Raw genomic sequence first — 18312 nt, 5'->3', positions numbered from 1 at the left:
CAGGCTCTCCACGGGCATGTCTACACCAGCCCTATATCCCAGGATCGTTCCTGTGCATCCAAATCCCACACAGGGGTTCCCAGGAGCAGGCAGGGATGATCCCTCCATTTTCCTGGGATAACCCTTAGGTGTAGAAAGGTCCCACTTCAGACCATCCATCATGGGGAAGAGAGAGGAGTGTGCAGTGGGGACACAATGGAGGAAAACGAAGACCCTGTGAGTGCCATTGCACTCTTTGACCTCATATGTTTGTAATGATGTAAGAGAGGATACACAAATGTTCTGTAACCCACAACACTGACGAATACCAAAAATATAAGGTAAGAGAAATATTTATTTAAAGTTTGCACAAGAACGAGCTTATACTGAACAAATTCAATCAAGAAATAAGTGCAGTCGAATGAGGAAATATAGATGATTTCTCCCATCAGAAAACATTAAGTAATCATGCCTGTGCATTATTTTAATTTTATTTTATTACAATAACTGGAATCAATTTTTCAGAGCTGTATATATGTTGCAAAAACCTTCTGTATTTTCAAAAGATACCTTTCCTTTATCCAGATTTCTGGAAACTTTTGCAGTGACCAATCAAACTGATGTAGATTCAGACATTACGTAAAAAAGAAATATCTGTGGCCATGGATGAGGTGTATTTTCAAAACTCTAGAAAGCTTTCCCTGCTTGAGGATTTTGACATCTTTATGCACAATCTGTCATTTCCCCCCCCCCTCTCGTCCAATATCTTACATAAAGATGTCAAACACAAAATGAAGCAGAAGGTGAACCTCACATCCAAACACAGGTTTATACATCTGAACTTGTTCCTAGTCTTATACATTTCACTCGGACTGAGGAAACTGACACCTCATTCAATTCATAGCATTTCCGCACTTTAATTGAACAAAACGGATCTTGCTTTAGTTTGGGCTTTATACAATTTTTGGTCTACAAGTCTTTTGTGAAGAAAAATTCTTTAAGCAGAAACTGTCTGCGATACATGGTCATTAGCTTCACAGTTCCTGAAGGCACTGTGGATCCACTGAACAACAAACATGCCCATTCTGTAGAAAAGAAGGGAAAGAAAGAGAAAAAAAGTGATTTACATTTTGTCATACAGTTTTGTTTAAAATATGGATAAGCATTTATACATATCTGCTGGAGAAGCAATGAAATGCAAGAAAAGTAAATGCATGAACACTTCCTGTCCAATAATTCTGCCTGATAGTAACCGAGCAATTTTACTTCATTGCCTTCTGAATGTCGACATAAAATGGGAACATTTGAGTCCCTTTCATGCATTTAATCATTTAAAACAGCCTTCCTGATCTAGTGTCCTTCAAATGTGTTGGACTGCAACTCCCACCTTTCCCAACTAGCATGGCCAATGGCCCTACTGGTTTGAAATGGCGGGAGTTGCAGTCCAACATGGCTAGAGAGCGCCAGGTCTTGGAACATTGACCTATAGCACATGCACACACAATGGACAGGATCCCCCCCCCCCCACTAAGCCATGCATGATTGACTACCTGAAAAAAGGGCTTTGGCTTTAAAAGCTAAAACGACAGGCCGCTTTACATACACGGTTCCCTGCAAACATTCTAGCGAATGCACAAAGGTTGAGAACAAAGCCTGCCTTATACACCTTACGTGTGTTCATTGCACATGACTGACTACCTGAAAAGGGGGCTTTGGCTTTAAAAGCTAAAAAGACAGACAGTAAATATTCATTAACAGTGGTGGCCAGTGAGGCAGTTTGCTGGTCAGAACCACTGGCTGCAACTGATGAGAAATGAGGGGAATTCTTGCTCTTACCTGTAAGTAGTGGTGGTGGTAGGGAGGGCCTTACTTATTGTGCAGGTATATGGTTGCTGATTTTACCAATCCATTTAGCAACCACACAATTGTACAGTGCTGAGTGTTGTGTGGTCCCTCCCCCCTCTTGCTTACCACTCCTTACAAGCGAGGGTGAAAGTCTCATTTCCCCTTGATCATTCCACCAGTGGCTGGCAGTTCTACATAACAAATTGTCTCACCAAGCACTGCTGTAACCTAATATTGAGAAAGAACTGTACTTTGAAAATACATCCATTTTTTTCAGTCTCAACATAGTCTCCCTGCTTGTCCACCCAGAAGTGATTCTTACTTTCCACAATTGACCCATCCAGAAGCTATTTACAAGCCTGCCATATATAGAATTCCCATTCAATTGAGTGTGTGGGTTAATCAAGGTAGGGAAATAACTTTCACAAGATTCCATAACTCAGTTTAGCTAAAGTACAAAAGATGGATAGCTAGGTCTAGAAGCTAATTAAGTTGAAGTATTAAGGTTTTAAATTAGCTTAAATCCACATGACTTGATTTAACAGAGTTGTAAATTGGGCTACGATTTTCAGTAAACAAAACTAAATAAGCTTTTATGTTTCTTAGTTTAAATGCTTTGTAAATGGATCTGTTATTTATACAACATTTCTCCTGATTATACAGCCTATGTCCCTGGATATAATCTGAGGCAGGTGATGCAGACACCTTGCTGAAGCTGAGCAGATCTGAGTCTGTTCAGTGCCTGGATAAGAGACTGTCGGAGAACCTCATATATGCCGTCTTGAGCGCCATGATGGTAGAAAAGTATGATGTAATTGTGCTAGGTAAATAAAACAGTGTACATGGATTTGAGCTGATTTTGGATCCCTGCGCTCCAATGGAAGATGGGCTTCTGTATCCAATACTTTCGATGAATAGAGAAAGATATGAAGTTGAATAAACTATTCAAGAAAGGATCTGTTTTCCAGCATGGTTCTCTTACAGTAAAGACAGATAATCGTGTAGCAAATAAAGATAATACAGAAATCAATGTAGCAAAAATGCTTTTTAATAAATACATACATTTCAGTCAACTAAATGTAGTTACATACCAATCCTAATCACATGTACTTACTTTCAGCAGAAGTGAAAGAGCAGCCATGTGTCAAGTTTTCTCCCTTTACTATTAGGGCAGCACACTTATCCGTGTTATATGTCATTATCAAGTTATGCATTTCCCTGCCTTGGCTGCCACTGGTGGGATGGGGAAAGACAGACTAAAATGTCAAAACACTGATAAGTGTGCTTGAACATCACAAAGAAGGGAAAAGAAGTTGACATAAGGTTGCTGTTGTTGTTGGCATTTCTCTGTTAAGAGTAACATGTCATTCTGCCTTTACAACCAAGTAAATTTGCTTAAGAGTACATTTAGTCAATTTCTTCCTTATTTTCATGACTTCTTGTAAGTCAGGGCCCTAGAGAACCATGGCTGCAATACTAGTTTCACTTTTTCCACTTTCAGTTTAAATGGTTTTGTGGTAAATGCAGCTTTAGCTGATGCCTGGCTTTTCTCAATTCTTAAAGGATTTTGATTAAACCTATTTTGCTATAGTTTGACTAGAGAGGCTTATCCTGCAGCTTTGACCTTCCATATGATACACTCTAAGAATGTCTGGGGCATTAATATTCTATTTTATGGTGCCACACTATATGAAGTACACTGCAGTATTAGTCTAATTTGAATGACACATTTGGATTGTTTTAAAATGCAAAAGCTACAATATTGTCACTATTTTTATGAAATGCTATTGTGATTTAAAGCAAATAAATACAGATTAAATTTCAAGGAACAAAGCAGAATATTCTAAAGAGTTAGAATGCTTAAACATGGAAACAGCTGCTCTTTCTCTTTGCATAACCTGTCCCAGCAGGACCAGCTCTACTATTAGGCAGAGTGAAGCAGTTGCCTCAGGTGGCAGATGTTGGAAGGTGGCAGCAAGGCGCAGGAGAAGAGAACTGTGGACCATGCAGCCTACCCTGTGTACCCTAAGCTAGCCTGTGGCCTTTAGGTGTATTGGAAGATGCTGTCCCATTGCCACTGTTGAACTGCAGTCCATTTACCTATTGTACATGGAATGGGAGGGGCACCATCTTGTCCTTTACCTCAGGCAGCAAAATGTCTTGAGCCAGCCCTGTGTCCCAGCAATTCCCTGCATACATTCTTAGATGGAGAAATGTCAATGTGTACCAATGCATGCAGATACACCCACTGGTAACTAGCACCAACTCTGCAATTGTGGCAGCACTCTAGCTGTCAATACCAAAAGAAACTTGGCTAGACATAGTCATGCTCAGTGCTTGGGTTACGACACTGAAATTTGTCCAGAATCCTTTTCCTGGCAATCCTGTGGGGAGGGTTTGTGTTGTGACAAATGACACCCGTCTTGCTCATGTGAATCATCCTAAGAGTCTGTACTTCAGAATATACTATTTTGTTTTACTGGCTAAAGAAAATCACCATATCAATGACATGGTGTAAATCAAAGTTCATTATGTAAATATAAATGGTGCTGCAATGGGCAAAAATAACTCATAACCTTTGAGAGTGTTGTTCAACATGATTGTATTAGGCCACCTTGAGGCCCAGTATTGGGCAAAAGGCAGGATACTACTACTACTAATAATAATAATAATAATAATACATAAAGGAGTAGCTCTACAAGTAGGAGAAGGAAATTTGGACAAAGCAGTAGCATTTAGAGAGAACAATAAACCTACAGTGCTGGATCTAAGTCTTCACCCAGCTAAGACCTATATACACTTGCAGTTGAGTTTCCTTTTCATCCTATGAGTTTGATAGCACAATTCTATGCATGTTTACTCAAAAATTATATTCAAAAGGCTTTATTCTCAGGTAACCGAGCTGCAAGAGTGGAATTCTATTCACACTTACTTGGGACCAAACACACTGAAAGCTAAGGGAGATTTTCAAGTAAACCTGCATAGACATGAACTGAATGGATGACACACAGTCACTGAGATCGTTAAGAAGAGGAGCTTCAATGTAGCCAATTCTTCTCTGCTTATGGATGTGAACTATGTGGAGAAGGGGTGAGGATTACTGCTTGACTGAGTTCTGCGAGAATAATTCAAAATTCCATTTACCTCACATGTATATTTATAAATGGGAACAGTTTATTCCATTCCCTTATATATATTTTTCAGGCTGCAGGATCCATGTAAGCTCCTTGCCATCCATCAGTATTCTTGGGATAAATGTTTCTTCTTGACCCAGAGAAATATTAAAGACCCAAATTATCATGAGGTTTCTATTTCTTTCATGTTAAAGTTTAAAGCAAGGAAGCAATGACTTTATTTCCACTTCTGCTACTCCAGAACATAAAAGTGTTTGAGCATCATGAAGCTTTAAGATTGTTTTCGATAGTTCTCTTCTCCTGATAGAACATAGTTTTGTTTTCATGTTTTTGGTAGAAGATTATAGCGTATACATCTTGGGAAATCATTTGGTATTTAAAGTATCTTCAAAATGGCAAAAGGATAACAGCAATATATTTGTATATAAAAGGATACGTTTGCTACTTCTAGTCAAGGTCACATAGTGGACTATGAGAATTCTGCCCTACTGGTGGATGTAAAACATTATCCAGATTCCTGAATGCCCTGATGTTAAGAACTCTGAATGGTTTTATATTTCAAATGTTGAAACAGACACCCAATGACTGGAGTGAACAGATTAATATTTATAACCCTTAAAACATGCTGAGAAAGATGTACTGTAGCTTAATTTTATTCTCCTCTACCTTGCATTGGCAAAGGGTGCATTCAGTGCCATGCTTAATCCAAGATGATCCGGTGAAACGAACCACATTAGTCTCATCCAGACAAGTCTTGGTGATATCATTCCTAATGGTGTCTGCTTGACAGGGATCAGTGACACAGTGAGGGCAACACTCATTCTCAGGGAGTACACTGAATTCACACTCCATCTCTGGACAAGGCAAGGGCCAACAATCAACTTCACCCTGCTGGATTTTTAAAATAAAAAACAGACAAAAGAACATCAATGCTATATAACGATATTATTACTATTATTTATAATTCTTATTATTTCTTAACAATTATTTCTTAATACTATCATCATTTCGCCTTTAAAACAAATGGATTGCTAAGCACAGTCACATGCCCCATTAACCAGAATTACAAGGCAAAACAGTTGCCTCATATTCCATACTAAGGCCTTAGCTAGACCTAAGGTTTATCCCAGGTTCGTCCCGGGGTCATCCCTGTTCATGTAAATGACACACAGGATATCCCGGGAGCAGGCAGGGACAACCCCAGGACGATCCCGGGATAAACCTTAGGTCTAGCTAAGGAGATGCATCCTTAGTGACCAGATTCTTGATTTCAGAGCTTATGTAGCAAAAGATAAATGTAAATTTGGCCCTTTACCAATAAAACACGTTTTATCCTCCTCATTATGTTTATTAGGATCATCATAGCTGGAAATATGCCTATAATGAAACATGCCCAATTCATTGATACGGTTCATACCTGTTTCCTACACACACTGTCCTGTCACGCTCACATATGTCTGAGTAAACGTAGCAGAGGAGAGTGATATGGATTTGTTTACAAGTGCTAAAGGAGAACAATGGACGCTAACCAATTAAGGCGCCAACTCAGAAAAAAACTGGGCATGCTTAAATCACATTGATGTCAACAGAGTTAAAAACTGAACTGTTCATGTAGTTCCATTGGTTTCAATAGGCATAAAATGTGTATAGTTTGGTCTGAATTTCACCCTACGCAATTCTGATGGAGCTAGGAAAATTTTTCTTTGTGCAGTGTGATTCATTATTCATTATTTCTTTGAATGAATATTTGCAGTGTACTCATCAGGTTTCAATGATGTCAATTTGTTCTTTCAGCATGATTGATAACAAGACTTTATTTCTGTTTCCTAGAAGCATGATCTCCATCTGTTACTTCAACCAAATATTCTTTTATGAGCAACAGAGTTTTATTTTGTGATTAGATGTGCATTAACTATAGAGCTGAAATGAATAGTATATAGATCATTTGAGCATTAGAAATTTTAATTATATAAAACTGATTGAAACAAATATAAGTTCATAAAAGAACCATTAAGAAATATAAATTATTAGAATGATTGCAAATTATTTTGGTTTAATTGTCTATCGCAGTAGGAAGACTTACCAAACACCGGCATTGTTGACAATTTTGAACCCAGGTGTCGCCACTGTTGTATAAAATCTCTCCACTTTGATGTAGACATTGACTACTGAGCCTTGGGTCACATTCAGGACAGCAGAATAAGTCAACAGTGGGGTTCTCACAATCGCAGACCATTCGCCGACACATTACATATCCACTCTACCATTGCAAGACACAGCAGCATACAGACAAAATGAGAATTAAGTTGTAAAATAGGGAACATTTTATTTAATAGTTTGCAAAAGTACAGGTTTAGTTTAAAATGAAGGAAAGGATTTTTTATATTTTAAAATGTTGTGTGCAATTTACAATATAATGGTTCAAATAAGGATGAGATTTATTCATTGAAGATAATATTCTTATTTCAGTGTTAGTCCTAAGATAGAAAGAGACAGGACATTGCACTAAATGAACCATTTTTCTGCCTCAGTAAGGATGCCTTAGTAATATTGTTAATTATAACTCTTTTACCTTTAAGCAATGGACAATAATGGCTCTACCCTCTAAAAAACATTTCTGTCTTCAGCATTTTCTCTTTGTTTTCTCACCTCCTCCCACCTCCATGATATCCACTGGTAACTTTATTTATTTATTTATTACAGTTCTATAGCTGAAGCCCTCTGGGCAGTTTACAACAATTAAAACATAAAATAAAATATAAAACGTAAAAGCTTAAAACTACAACTATGATGAGACTTACCTGGCAGGAGCAGACAGAGCACCTATCATTTTCCAACACCCAAATTTGCCCGTTGTGTTTGATCTTGCCTTCATGGATACAGTCTCCTGTGCAGTTCTTTCCATGTGGACACCGGCAGTCATAGCCACCATCCAAGTTAAAGCAAATTGTGTCATTGGCACAGCTGTGCCTCCCTGTTGCACATTCATCAATGTCTATAGGAAGAAACCATGTGATGGTTTTAGACTACAGCCAATAACCACCACTGGCCTGGCTACAGTCAACTTAAATGATCCTTAGCAATTAAGCCCTTAGTTCCATACTAATCTGCATACAGATTTTTTTTACAACTCACATACAGTTAATTATATAAGTGCAAGTTCAGCTGAAGTAACTGTGCATAGCCCTACTCAATTTTATTTTAAGCAAGGATAGTTCCTATGATATGAACTTCCATACATTACTTTTAATGTTGTGCAGCAGAGAGAGAAAGAGTCATAATACCATGTTGAATTACTGATACTTCAAACCAGTTACTTAACTTTAAAGGCACAAAACAGAAAAATGTGCTGGGTTCATACTAGGGGTGTGATCCGCTCTGATTAGGAGCGTAGAAGGAGTAGCGGATTGGCCTGCTCTGCCTTACCCAGAGGCGGAGTAGGAGCGGACCGCGGACCCCTAGAAGCAAGGCGAAGAGAAGCGACCATTTTCGGAGCGCTCCGGTTTCTGCGGAGCGCTCTGATCGCCATCTTGAAAACATTTCGCCATAGGATTGCATTGCGGCAAATAATCGCGGATAACTACATTCTTTTTGAAGCTATCGTTCTGGAAATTCTTGTGCTCAGAGAGTCGTGGATGGGGGTCATTTTGAGACCACTCTCACCTCTGCGTCGTGCGGGTCACGTGCTATACTTTTTTGAAAATCGGGTCAACCGCGCGGCTCAAACGGCGTTTTCGGCTTTTCGCCCATAGGATTGCATTGCGGGAAAGACTCGGGCATAACTGGGTTGGTTTTTAAGCTATCGTTCTGAAAATTCTTGTGCACAGAGAGTCGTGGATGGGGGTCATTTTGAGACTACTCTCACCTCTCTGCGTGGTGCGGGTCGCGCGCTAGAATTTTTTTAAAAATCGGCGGGAAAAATACCTTTTTCAAAGGGCTGAGGGGCAGAGTCAGCTCCCGGTCATGATCACATGATCCCAAAGTTAGAGGAGGGCATAGGCAAAATGGGTAACTTGGGATTCTGGGAAACTTCTCTTTCTTCATCTGAACGGACTTTTCCCCGTGTTTTTTAACACAGTAGCCCCACCAAATGCACAAACACAACCTGAAATCATATACTAAGCCAAGAATAAGAGATAGAAACACAGCACTGCTACCCACCCTAACTTTGGGGAACAACTGAAAAGATGTGGTGCAAGGGGATGAGCTCCCCTAGGGCATCTCATCGTGGACGTGCCCCCACTCTCTCCTGCACTGGAAGGCCATTAGAGCCTTCCAAAGAGAGTAAAACGGTGGAGCAATGCCTATCATGAGTCGAAGTGAGCGTTCATTTCTTAGTGGTGGAGCGATGCCTATCATGAGTTGAAGTGAGCGTTTACTTCTCAAGCTCAGAACTGTTGGTGAAGCAATGGCTGTCTTGAGTTGAACTGGCAGCTCCTTCCCCCTCCCCCGGGCACGTCCCCCTATTGCTGGTAAAAGACAGATATAGCCTTTTTAAAAAAAATTCTTCTTGCTGTTTATTGAGCAACACTGCTGCTTTTAATTCCACCCCTCCTTTGTTTATTTATTGATTTATTCCATTTTATATGCATTACTGGCTTATCCTTGGCTCACTTCCTTATGCCCCCAGAAATGCCAGCTGCATGCCTGCCTGCCTGCCTTCCCTCCCTCCTCCCCTGCCCACATCGCAGGGATGTTGTGTGTGTGTGGCTTTGACTCAGGGGAGAAGTCCTTCCTGTGCTCACTTGGAGTTTTGGAAGTTCCAAATTTTGCAGGTTTAAGCCCCGCCAAAAAACAGGGGATAATGGGACTGCCTTGAGTCTCGGCGTGCGGCGTATGTATCCCTGGATAAGCTGTCATGGTGGTGAGTTTGAGGTGTTTTTTTAACGTGCAAAATTGACGGAGCTATGGAAAGGGGTGTTGGATTTTCATAAATTCCCCAAAAATCAGGGGATGATGGGACTGCCTTGAGTCTCGGCATGCGTATGTATCCCTGGATAAGCTTTCATGGTGGCGTGTTTGAGGTTTCTAACGTGCAAATTGACGGAGCTATGGAAAGGGGTGTGAATGGGGTGCCCGATTTTCAAAAATTCCCCAAAAATCAGGGGATGATGGGATTGCTTTGAAACTTGGCGTGCGTGTGTATACCCCCATGAGGTGTCATGGTGCCAAACGTGAGGTTTCTAACTTTCACAGAAAAAAAGTTGTATAATTTTTTAGCTTTCAATGCAACCCTATGGGGGGGGAAAACGGAGCTCCGATCCGGATCCGGATCCGGAGCTCCGAGCGGAGCGGAAGTGGGCGGAGCGGGGGCGGGGCGGAGCAGCCCGATCCGGGAAATGGCGGATCTGCAAGTGAAGCGGAGCGGGGGGGTCCGTGCACACCCCTAGTTCATACAGAGGCAATTAGCTACAATTACAAGAAGTAGCTATATAAGGAAAGAAATATAAACCCTCCCCCAATTTCTTTGCAGTACCTAAGCAGGGCTTCTATGTTTGCTTAGAAGTGAAAAAATATTTATAATTAAAATTAAATTGTTACTTTGAGATACATTCATCACAAAGGAATCACAAAATCTAAGGTACCACTTTTAACATATTCATTATTTGATTTGCAGAAATATCTAAGATCCAGCCATTAATATGTACATTGATGGTGCTATATAAATAAATAAATAAATAAATAATAATAATGGTAATAAAAGGCAACATGAACTATTCTCAGCAATAAAGCTAAATCTATAGAAAGGGATTACTTTCCAAAAATTGCAGATGATTTTATAGACAAACATTATAGTAACGCATTGCATATGCACGTTTTTAAGATATCATGATGTTTTTCCTATTAATAGGATGCAGTAATATAATGAAACATTATTTTTCATGAATCTTTAAAGGGAAAAATATACATTTTTCTCAGCCTGCTACTTAAAGACTGCAGAGTTTGTAAAAAATCCATTTTTATACATTGACTTAAATAATAAATTAACTTCACAATAATCTGGTTCAGTGATTTTTTTTAATTACAGCTTGCTCTAAAGCAGGGGTGGAAAACTTGTGGTTCTCCAGATGTTTTGACCTACAATTCCTATGATCCCTCACCATTGAATATGCTGCCTAGGGCTGATGGGAGTTGTAGGGCAAAACATCCGGAGGACCACAAGCTGCCCACCCTGTCTGTAAAGAGTGGAAATTATAGGATGGGAGACCAATAAAAAGAAAAATATATATTTCCATTAACCCAGTCAAAAGGATGCCATATAATTAGCATGAATGATAATTGTTGATAAAGAGTGATACTTGGTGATACAGAGCAAAATTACTGGCTGGGCATCAGTGTATTTATGAACTAATGATCTCATACATTCTCTCAAATGTGTTGTGAGCTTCAGAAGAGGTTACACCTAGTCCTAGATCCATCTCATTATCTGGGTTATAGACAGGATTACTAGATCCTGGGCTTTCTCTGTAGTTGTACTCCTCCTTTGGAATTTTCTTTCAAAGAGAGTGCTTAGCAGCCTAGGCAAATGTCTCTAGATTAGTTTAATCTCATTGGGTTGGATCATACTTGGGGTAGACACATTGAAATCAAAAGGATTTAGGTTAGTCATCACCAACATAAATCCCATTGTTTCAATTGGTCTGCTCTAAGTTTGACAAAGTCTGGTTCCAACCCAATGACTGAATGAGATAGTTCTTGATTTGGCACTTTCCTGTTCCTGTGAACAGATACAGCCATAAAGAGACATATTTTATAGGGGTGTGATCCGCTCCGATTAGGAGTGTAGAAGCAGTAGCGGATTGGCCTGCTCCGCCTTACCCAGAGGCAGAGTAGGAGCGGACCGCGGACCCCTAGAAGCAAGGCGAAGAGAAGCGACCATTTTTCGGAGCTCCTAGTTCAGGCGGAGCGCTCCGGTCGCCATCTTGAAAACATTTCGCCATAGGATTGCATTGCGGCAAATAATCGCGCATAACTAGGTTGTTTTTGAAGCTATCGTTCTGGAAATTCTTGTGCTCAGAGAGTCATGGATGGGGGTCATTTTGAGACCACTCTCACCTCTCTGCGTTGTGTGGGTCGCGTGCTATGTTTTTTTGAAAATCGGGTCAACCGCGCGGCTCAAACGGCGTTTTCGGCTTTTCGCCCATAGGATTGCATTGAGGGAAAGAATCGGGGATAACTGGGGGGGGTTAAGCTATCATTCTGAAAATTCTTGTGCACAGAGAGTCGTGGATAGGGGTCATTTTGAGACTACTCTCAACTTTCTGCGTCGTACGGGTCGCACGCTAGAAGTTTTTAAAAAATCGGCGGGAAAAATACCTTTTTCAAAGGGCTGAGGGGCAGAGTCAGCTCCCGGTCATGATGATCCCAAAGTTAGAGGAGGGCATAGGCAAAACAGGTAACTTGGGATTCTGGGAAACTTCTCTTTCTTCATCTGAACGGGCTTTTCCCCGTGTTTTTTAAAACAGTAGCCCCACCAAATGCACAAACACAACCTGAAATCATATACTAAGCCAAGAATAAGAGATAGAAACACAGCACTGCTCCCCACCCTAACTTTGGGGAACAACTGAAAAGATGTGGTGCAAGGGGATGAGCTCCCCTAGGGCATCTCATTGTGGACGTGCCCCCACTCTCTCCTGCACTGGAAGGCCATTAGAGCCTTCCAAAGAGAGTAAAACGGTGGAGCAATGCCTATCATGAGTTGAAGTGAATGGTCACTTTTTAGTGGTGGAGCGATGCCTGTTATGAGTTGAAGTGAGCGTTTACTTCTTAATCTCAGAGCTGTTGGTGGCTGTCTTGAGTTGAACTGGCAGCTCCTTCCCCCTCCCCTGGGCACGTCCCCCTATTGCTGGTAAAAGACAGATATAGCCTTTTTTTAAAAAATCTTCTTGCTGTTTATTGAGCAACACTGCTGCTTTTAATTCCACCCCTCCTTTGTTTATTTATTGATTTATTCCATTTTATATGCATTACTGGCTTATCCTTGGCTCACTTCCTTATGCCCCCAGAAATGCCAGCTGCATGCCTGCCTGCCTTCCCTCCCTCCTCCCCTGACCACCTCGCAGGGATGTTGTGTGTGTGTGGCTTTGACTCAGGGGAGAAGTCCTTCCTGCGCTCACTTGGAGTTTTGGAAGTTCCAAATTTTGCAGGTTTAAGCCCCGCCAAAAAACAGGGGATGATGGGACTGCCTTGAGTCTCGGCGTGCGTATGTATCCCTGGATAAGCTTTCATGGTGGTGAGTTTGAGGTTTTTTTTTAACGTGCAAAATTGACGGAGCTATGGAAAGGGGTGTTGGATTTTCATAAATTCCCCAAAAATCAGGGGATGATGGGACTGCCTTGAGTCTCGGCGTGCGTATGTATCCCTGGATAAGCTTTCATGGTGGCGAGTTTGAGGTTTCTAACGTGCAAATTGACGGAGCTATGGAAAGGGGTGTGAATGGGGTGCCCGATTTTCAAAAATTCCCCAAAAATCAAGGGATGATGGGATTGCTTTGAAACTTGGCGTGCGTGTGTATACCCCCATGAGGTGTCATGGTGCCAAATGTGAGGATTCTAACTTGAACAGAAAAAAAGTTGTATAATTTTTTAGCTTTCAATGCAAGCCTATGGGGGGGGGAAACGGAGCTCCGGATCCGGATCCGGAGCTCCGAGCGGAGCGGAGCGGAAGTGGGTGGAGCGGGGGCGGGGCGGAGCGGCCCGATCCGGAAAATGGCGGATGTGCAAGTGAAGCGGAGCGGGGGGTCCGTGCACACCCCTAATATTTTATTTATTTATTTGGTATGTATAGATTATGTAGTCCATAATCCGTACAGATCAATACAGATTATGGACAACATTCAATCCTTCCCTGCACTAGCGAGACCCACCACTAGTTCAGCAAGAAGCTAGTGAATACAGGAGCACCTGGAAACAAGCAGAAACACTGGTTACTGAAACATAGCAAGTCAACGTTCTTTGCAGACCTGTCCATGTCAGGAAACAATAGTTTCTGCTTGTTTCTCGCGTTGCTTTTTGAACTGCTATCTTTTTTGTGTACAAGCAGCAGGTCCCACTTGCACAACAGATCCAGTGGGAGTGCAGCAGCAGTTTTGGATACTGCCCATTATGAATCTGGGTGTTCTCTGGGGTTATGAACTCTCATGCACTAGAATAGGGATGCTCTAGTTCTTCATAGAATCATAGAATATTAGAGTTGGAAGGGATCTTTAAGGCTATTGAATCCAACCCCCTGCTCAATGCAGGAACCCACCTTAAAGCATCCCTGACAGATGACTGTCCAGCTGCATCTTGAAGGCCTCTAGCGTGGGAGAGCCCATGACCTGCCCAGGACTGCAACTCCCATCATCCTTTAACATTGACTATGGTAGCTAGGGCTCATGGGGAATCCTCTAGGGTGCAGGACTTGTGTGTGCACTATATATTTTAAATTGACTCTTTTAAAATAATTGGGGATTACTTAATTTTTTCAAGTTTAATATTTTGTAAGCTGCTACGATAGACTTTTGGCTGACTGTTGCTCAGATAGGAAGGATGGATGGATGGAAGGAAGGAAGGAAGGAAGGAAGGAAGGAAGGAAGGAAGTCTGGCATCCAAGGCAAGTTCTCAGCCTGTAAATATTTATTATGTAAGCCTTTGAATAAAGAAGTTAATACCATAAGAGTTAAGCTAAACACATAATTCTGGAAATCTACATATTTTTAAAATTTGTTGTAAAAATCACTAACAAAAAATGCAAGGAAATAGACATGAAACCTGCACAAATGAAATACACACTTGCATTATTTAGCCACCTCAAACTTCCGTCACTATTTGCAAACTGTTACACCACAAATCATGAATCCCTGTAAGAACTTGTTTTAGCACTTTGATTTTGGACTTGTAGCAAAGCACCATAAAGAGTAGTGAATTATCTGCTGACATTTCGTTTACAGCTGTAACCGGAGAACCAAACGCCATAAAATACTGGGAATGTGGGGACCAAACATAGTGTCAATTATTGCTGAATACAGCAAAAGGAAGGAAGAACGGGGGAAGGAGCGGGGGAGTCAAGGTTCGGAATTACCATCAATCCCAGACATATAGGGAGGGGGTATGCCAATGTTATCACTCCCATGTCATTTTTAAAAGACACATAATATAAATACATTTCAACTTCTACCTCACAGAGGGTTGTGTTTCAGGTGCTTTGAATGTGACAAATAGAGACATGTGTCTGAAATAATGTATGACTGAAAAAAGCTTGCAAATGTCAATTCCACAAAAGAGATTTGAGAACTGGATCTTGTGTTTCTGCTAGACATCTTAGTTTGTAATGGGTTACATCCAATCTTAGTCCTACTTAAAGTAGACCCATTGAAATGCATGGGACTAACATTGGACACAGCACAATTGGTTTAATTTCTACATTTTGTTCTTCTACTTCAGCTTTCCCCAACCTGGTACTCTCCAGATGTTTTAGAACACAAGTCCCAGCACTCTTGATCATTTGCCATCCTGGCTGGGGCTGATAGGAGTTGAAGTCCAGAACATCTGGAGGTTGGGGAAAGTTGTTCTACTATATACATCACAGCAATTATGTTGATGCTGTTACCATAACAATAAATGGTTCCCATGAAAACACTTTCGTTTGATTAATAAGAATCAGCCTACTACTATCAATTAATAAATTGTATAAGGAGACTACAGATTAAGAATTTTCCTGCAGAGCATGGTTTCAACACACTTGGGTATGTTTGTCCATAACCTTCTAAGATACATTTTTTATTAGGAAAGAAAACACACCAAACTTTTTTTTCCTTTTGGACTAAAAATAGTTCCTTTAGACAAAATTTAAGAACACCAATAGTTTCACAGATAATATCTTGCACCCCATGGATGTTTTATATTATCGAAAAATGGTCTTAGATTAATAAAAATGTCTAATCAAAATTAATTTCAGTTGACATGTGAGATTTTTATGGAAGATATTATAGCAGATGTACAATATGCCACATAGGTTAGATCAGATATACCATCAAACATCAGCTGGATATATTTCGCTGTATTTTGATACTTCTTTCTATCTACTGGATTATCCTATAACTTCTGCATTTTGGAGAGAAGCATTAAGAACCATCCAAGAAATAACAGGATGAAATACTCTTATGGATCTTCAAATATCTTGTTCTATTAAAAATGTTGTAGAAATAATCAACTTAGACATTGTGTTAGCTTTATGAACAGCTGCAAAATAAGCTTTGTGGCAAATTGGGGAGAAAACTAACACTCCTGTTCCTTCCAAATAGCTTGAAAGAGTTTAGGGTATGGTGATTACTGTGTAACTATTTTATTTTTCAAGTTCACATTTTAGAAACCAAGCATATACTGAAATGAAAATCATGATGGGATGAGATCATGATAGAGCGCAGTCTTTCATTTATTTTTTCTTTGTTATAATGGGCAGTGTGTGTATGTGAGACAGAGAGAGAATGGTGGGGGTCTGTTCACATGACATTACAGGCCACAGTGGCCTGCAACACATGCATGGTGTGTGTGGCCACCATTTTGAATATGCAAACCCCACTCAGGGATTGTCATGTCATGCAAACTTGGCGAGCATGGGTCATGTGAGGTTTAAACAACCCTCACATAACCCATGGTTATACTACCCATCATAAGCCACAGTGTGTTGTCTCAAACCAGTTAGAGACAGAGAGCTTGATTGCAAGACAGGTCAAAGGTGGGGCAGGAGTTTTTTATGTGCTTCAAGAATAACACTATATAGTGTTATTCCAACTGAGGCACTGTGTGTGGAGGGCGCAGGGGGCGGGGGGATGGCAGCCATCGCACTGTCACTTATACCTGCGTTAGTTGAGGAGCAATTATGTTTTTAAAAAGAAGAAATCAAACAAATGTATACACTGTTTGCCAAGGTTGCTGGTCCTAGTAAGCCCATCTAGAATTTAGAATTTCTTTGGTCTTCCCCTCTCCCAGGGCCCTATCCCCAAAATGGCCACAATGCCATACCAATTGTATGGCTTATGAATGAGCCCATACAAGTGGCATGCCTGTTTCAGCCCAGCACTAGATGGAATTATATTCCTATTCCTTACTGAATATCCACCATAATGTAGGGAATATGAGCAGTACCTATTTAGATCAGTATAGCTACACTGAAGTCAATAAAGCATAGCTTTATTGTAGCTTTGCCCTTTCACTGCCTGAGGCAGGGCCAGGAATGTACATTGGCTTGGATCTGAAGAGAAATAAGTAAGATAAACTAAGAAAGTTCACAGAACTTTCCCATCCACTCTTCCCTGCACAGCAGCTATCTATGTCCTACTTTCTAGAGGATTGTGGCCCTTCCTGAACAGGGGCACACAACTGTCTTTCCATGAACTTCCTTAAGTTAATGGATCTTAAGTTCCAAGTCTGACTTTGAGCAATTTCACCTTCTCCCAGCATCCCACATTGATCAGGAGGGACACCCAATTTTCCAGAGAGGCTTTGTTGTAGTGGTGAGGTGGATGTAGGAGGAAGGATGGGATGGGAAATGTCTTTGGTTTTTTACATAAATTCCCATAAAATCCAGGTTATTGGGTACAGTGTCATCTTGGACATGTCACATCACATATCTGTCCTTGGGTGCTTGATTCAGGTTCCACACACACACACCGCTCCAGTGTATTAGGTGGTCGTGGTGAAGCAGATCAAGGATGCTCTATATGTTAAAACAATCATTTCCCTATGCAGGGCTCTACATGCAGGGCTGGCTGTGGCAGGAGTCTGTTGAGAGTGTTTGAAGACGCAGATATAGTGTTGTAAAAGTCCTTAATCATAGAAGTTCTGGGCAGAAATGATTTACTGTATCAATGTAGCAACAGCACATGAGGTATATTGTTCCTTTACTGACCTTCGCATGACTCTCCACTAGGTGAAAACATGCCGTTATCATGGTAGCCATCCCTGCATTCACAGTGATACCATCCAGGTAAATTAATGCAGGTGGCACGGCTGTCGCACTGAACAAAGCCGTCTGAACATTCATCGATGTCTGTTCAACAAACAGAAGAAGGGGAAAACATACACACCATAACATCAGCCAACGGAAGCCATTGTTATTTGTGGATACATAAAAGAAACAGATGCATTATCAGGACATATAATATTTCTAAGAAGACATATTTACACCCCATAGCCTAATATTCAATAAATCTAAAGGGAACTGAAACTTTGCAAGTCTTCTTGCAAAGATGCAGATGAGAAATAAATGAGAACTATAAACAAAACAATAACATTAAATTATATTCTGTTTTGATTAAGCATTTCTAATTCATTCAATGAAGATAAATGACAAGCAGACTGCTGTGTGT

At 40.7% G+C, this 18312-nt stretch overlaps 1 protein-coding gene across 1 annotated transcript in view; it reads right to left on the bottom strand.

Annotated features, from left to right (window-relative positions):
* Positions 1–451: 451 nt before the first annotated feature.
* The window catches only part of NELL2 (neural EGFL like 2), a 126261-nt gene continuing 108400 nt past the window's right edge, over positions 452–18312 (bottom strand). Inside the window, exons 16-20 of the mRNA XM_063134813.1 lie at positions 17853–17993; positions 7760–7953; positions 7042–7218; positions 5625–5849; positions 452–1064 (exon numbers count right to left, since the gene is read on the bottom strand). Coding sequence (XP_062990883.1) covers positions 1014–1064; positions 5625–5849; positions 7042–7218; positions 7760–7953; positions 17853–17993 — 788 coding nt within the window. The 3' untranslated portion in view covers positions 452–1013. The remainder of the gene's footprint in view (positions 1065–5624; positions 5850–7041; positions 7219–7759; positions 7954–17852; positions 17994–18312) is intronic.

The sequence above is a fragment of the Elgaria multicarinata genome, chromosome 9, assembly GCF_023053635.1.
Source record: "Elgaria multicarinata webbii isolate HBS135686 ecotype San Diego chromosome 9, rElgMul1.1.pri, whole genome shotgun sequence".
In the NCBI taxonomy this organism is placed as follows: Eukaryota; Metazoa; Chordata; class Lepidosauria; order Squamata; family Anguidae; genus Elgaria; species Elgaria multicarinata.
This window is presented reverse-complemented; position numbering and strand designations above follow the sequence as displayed.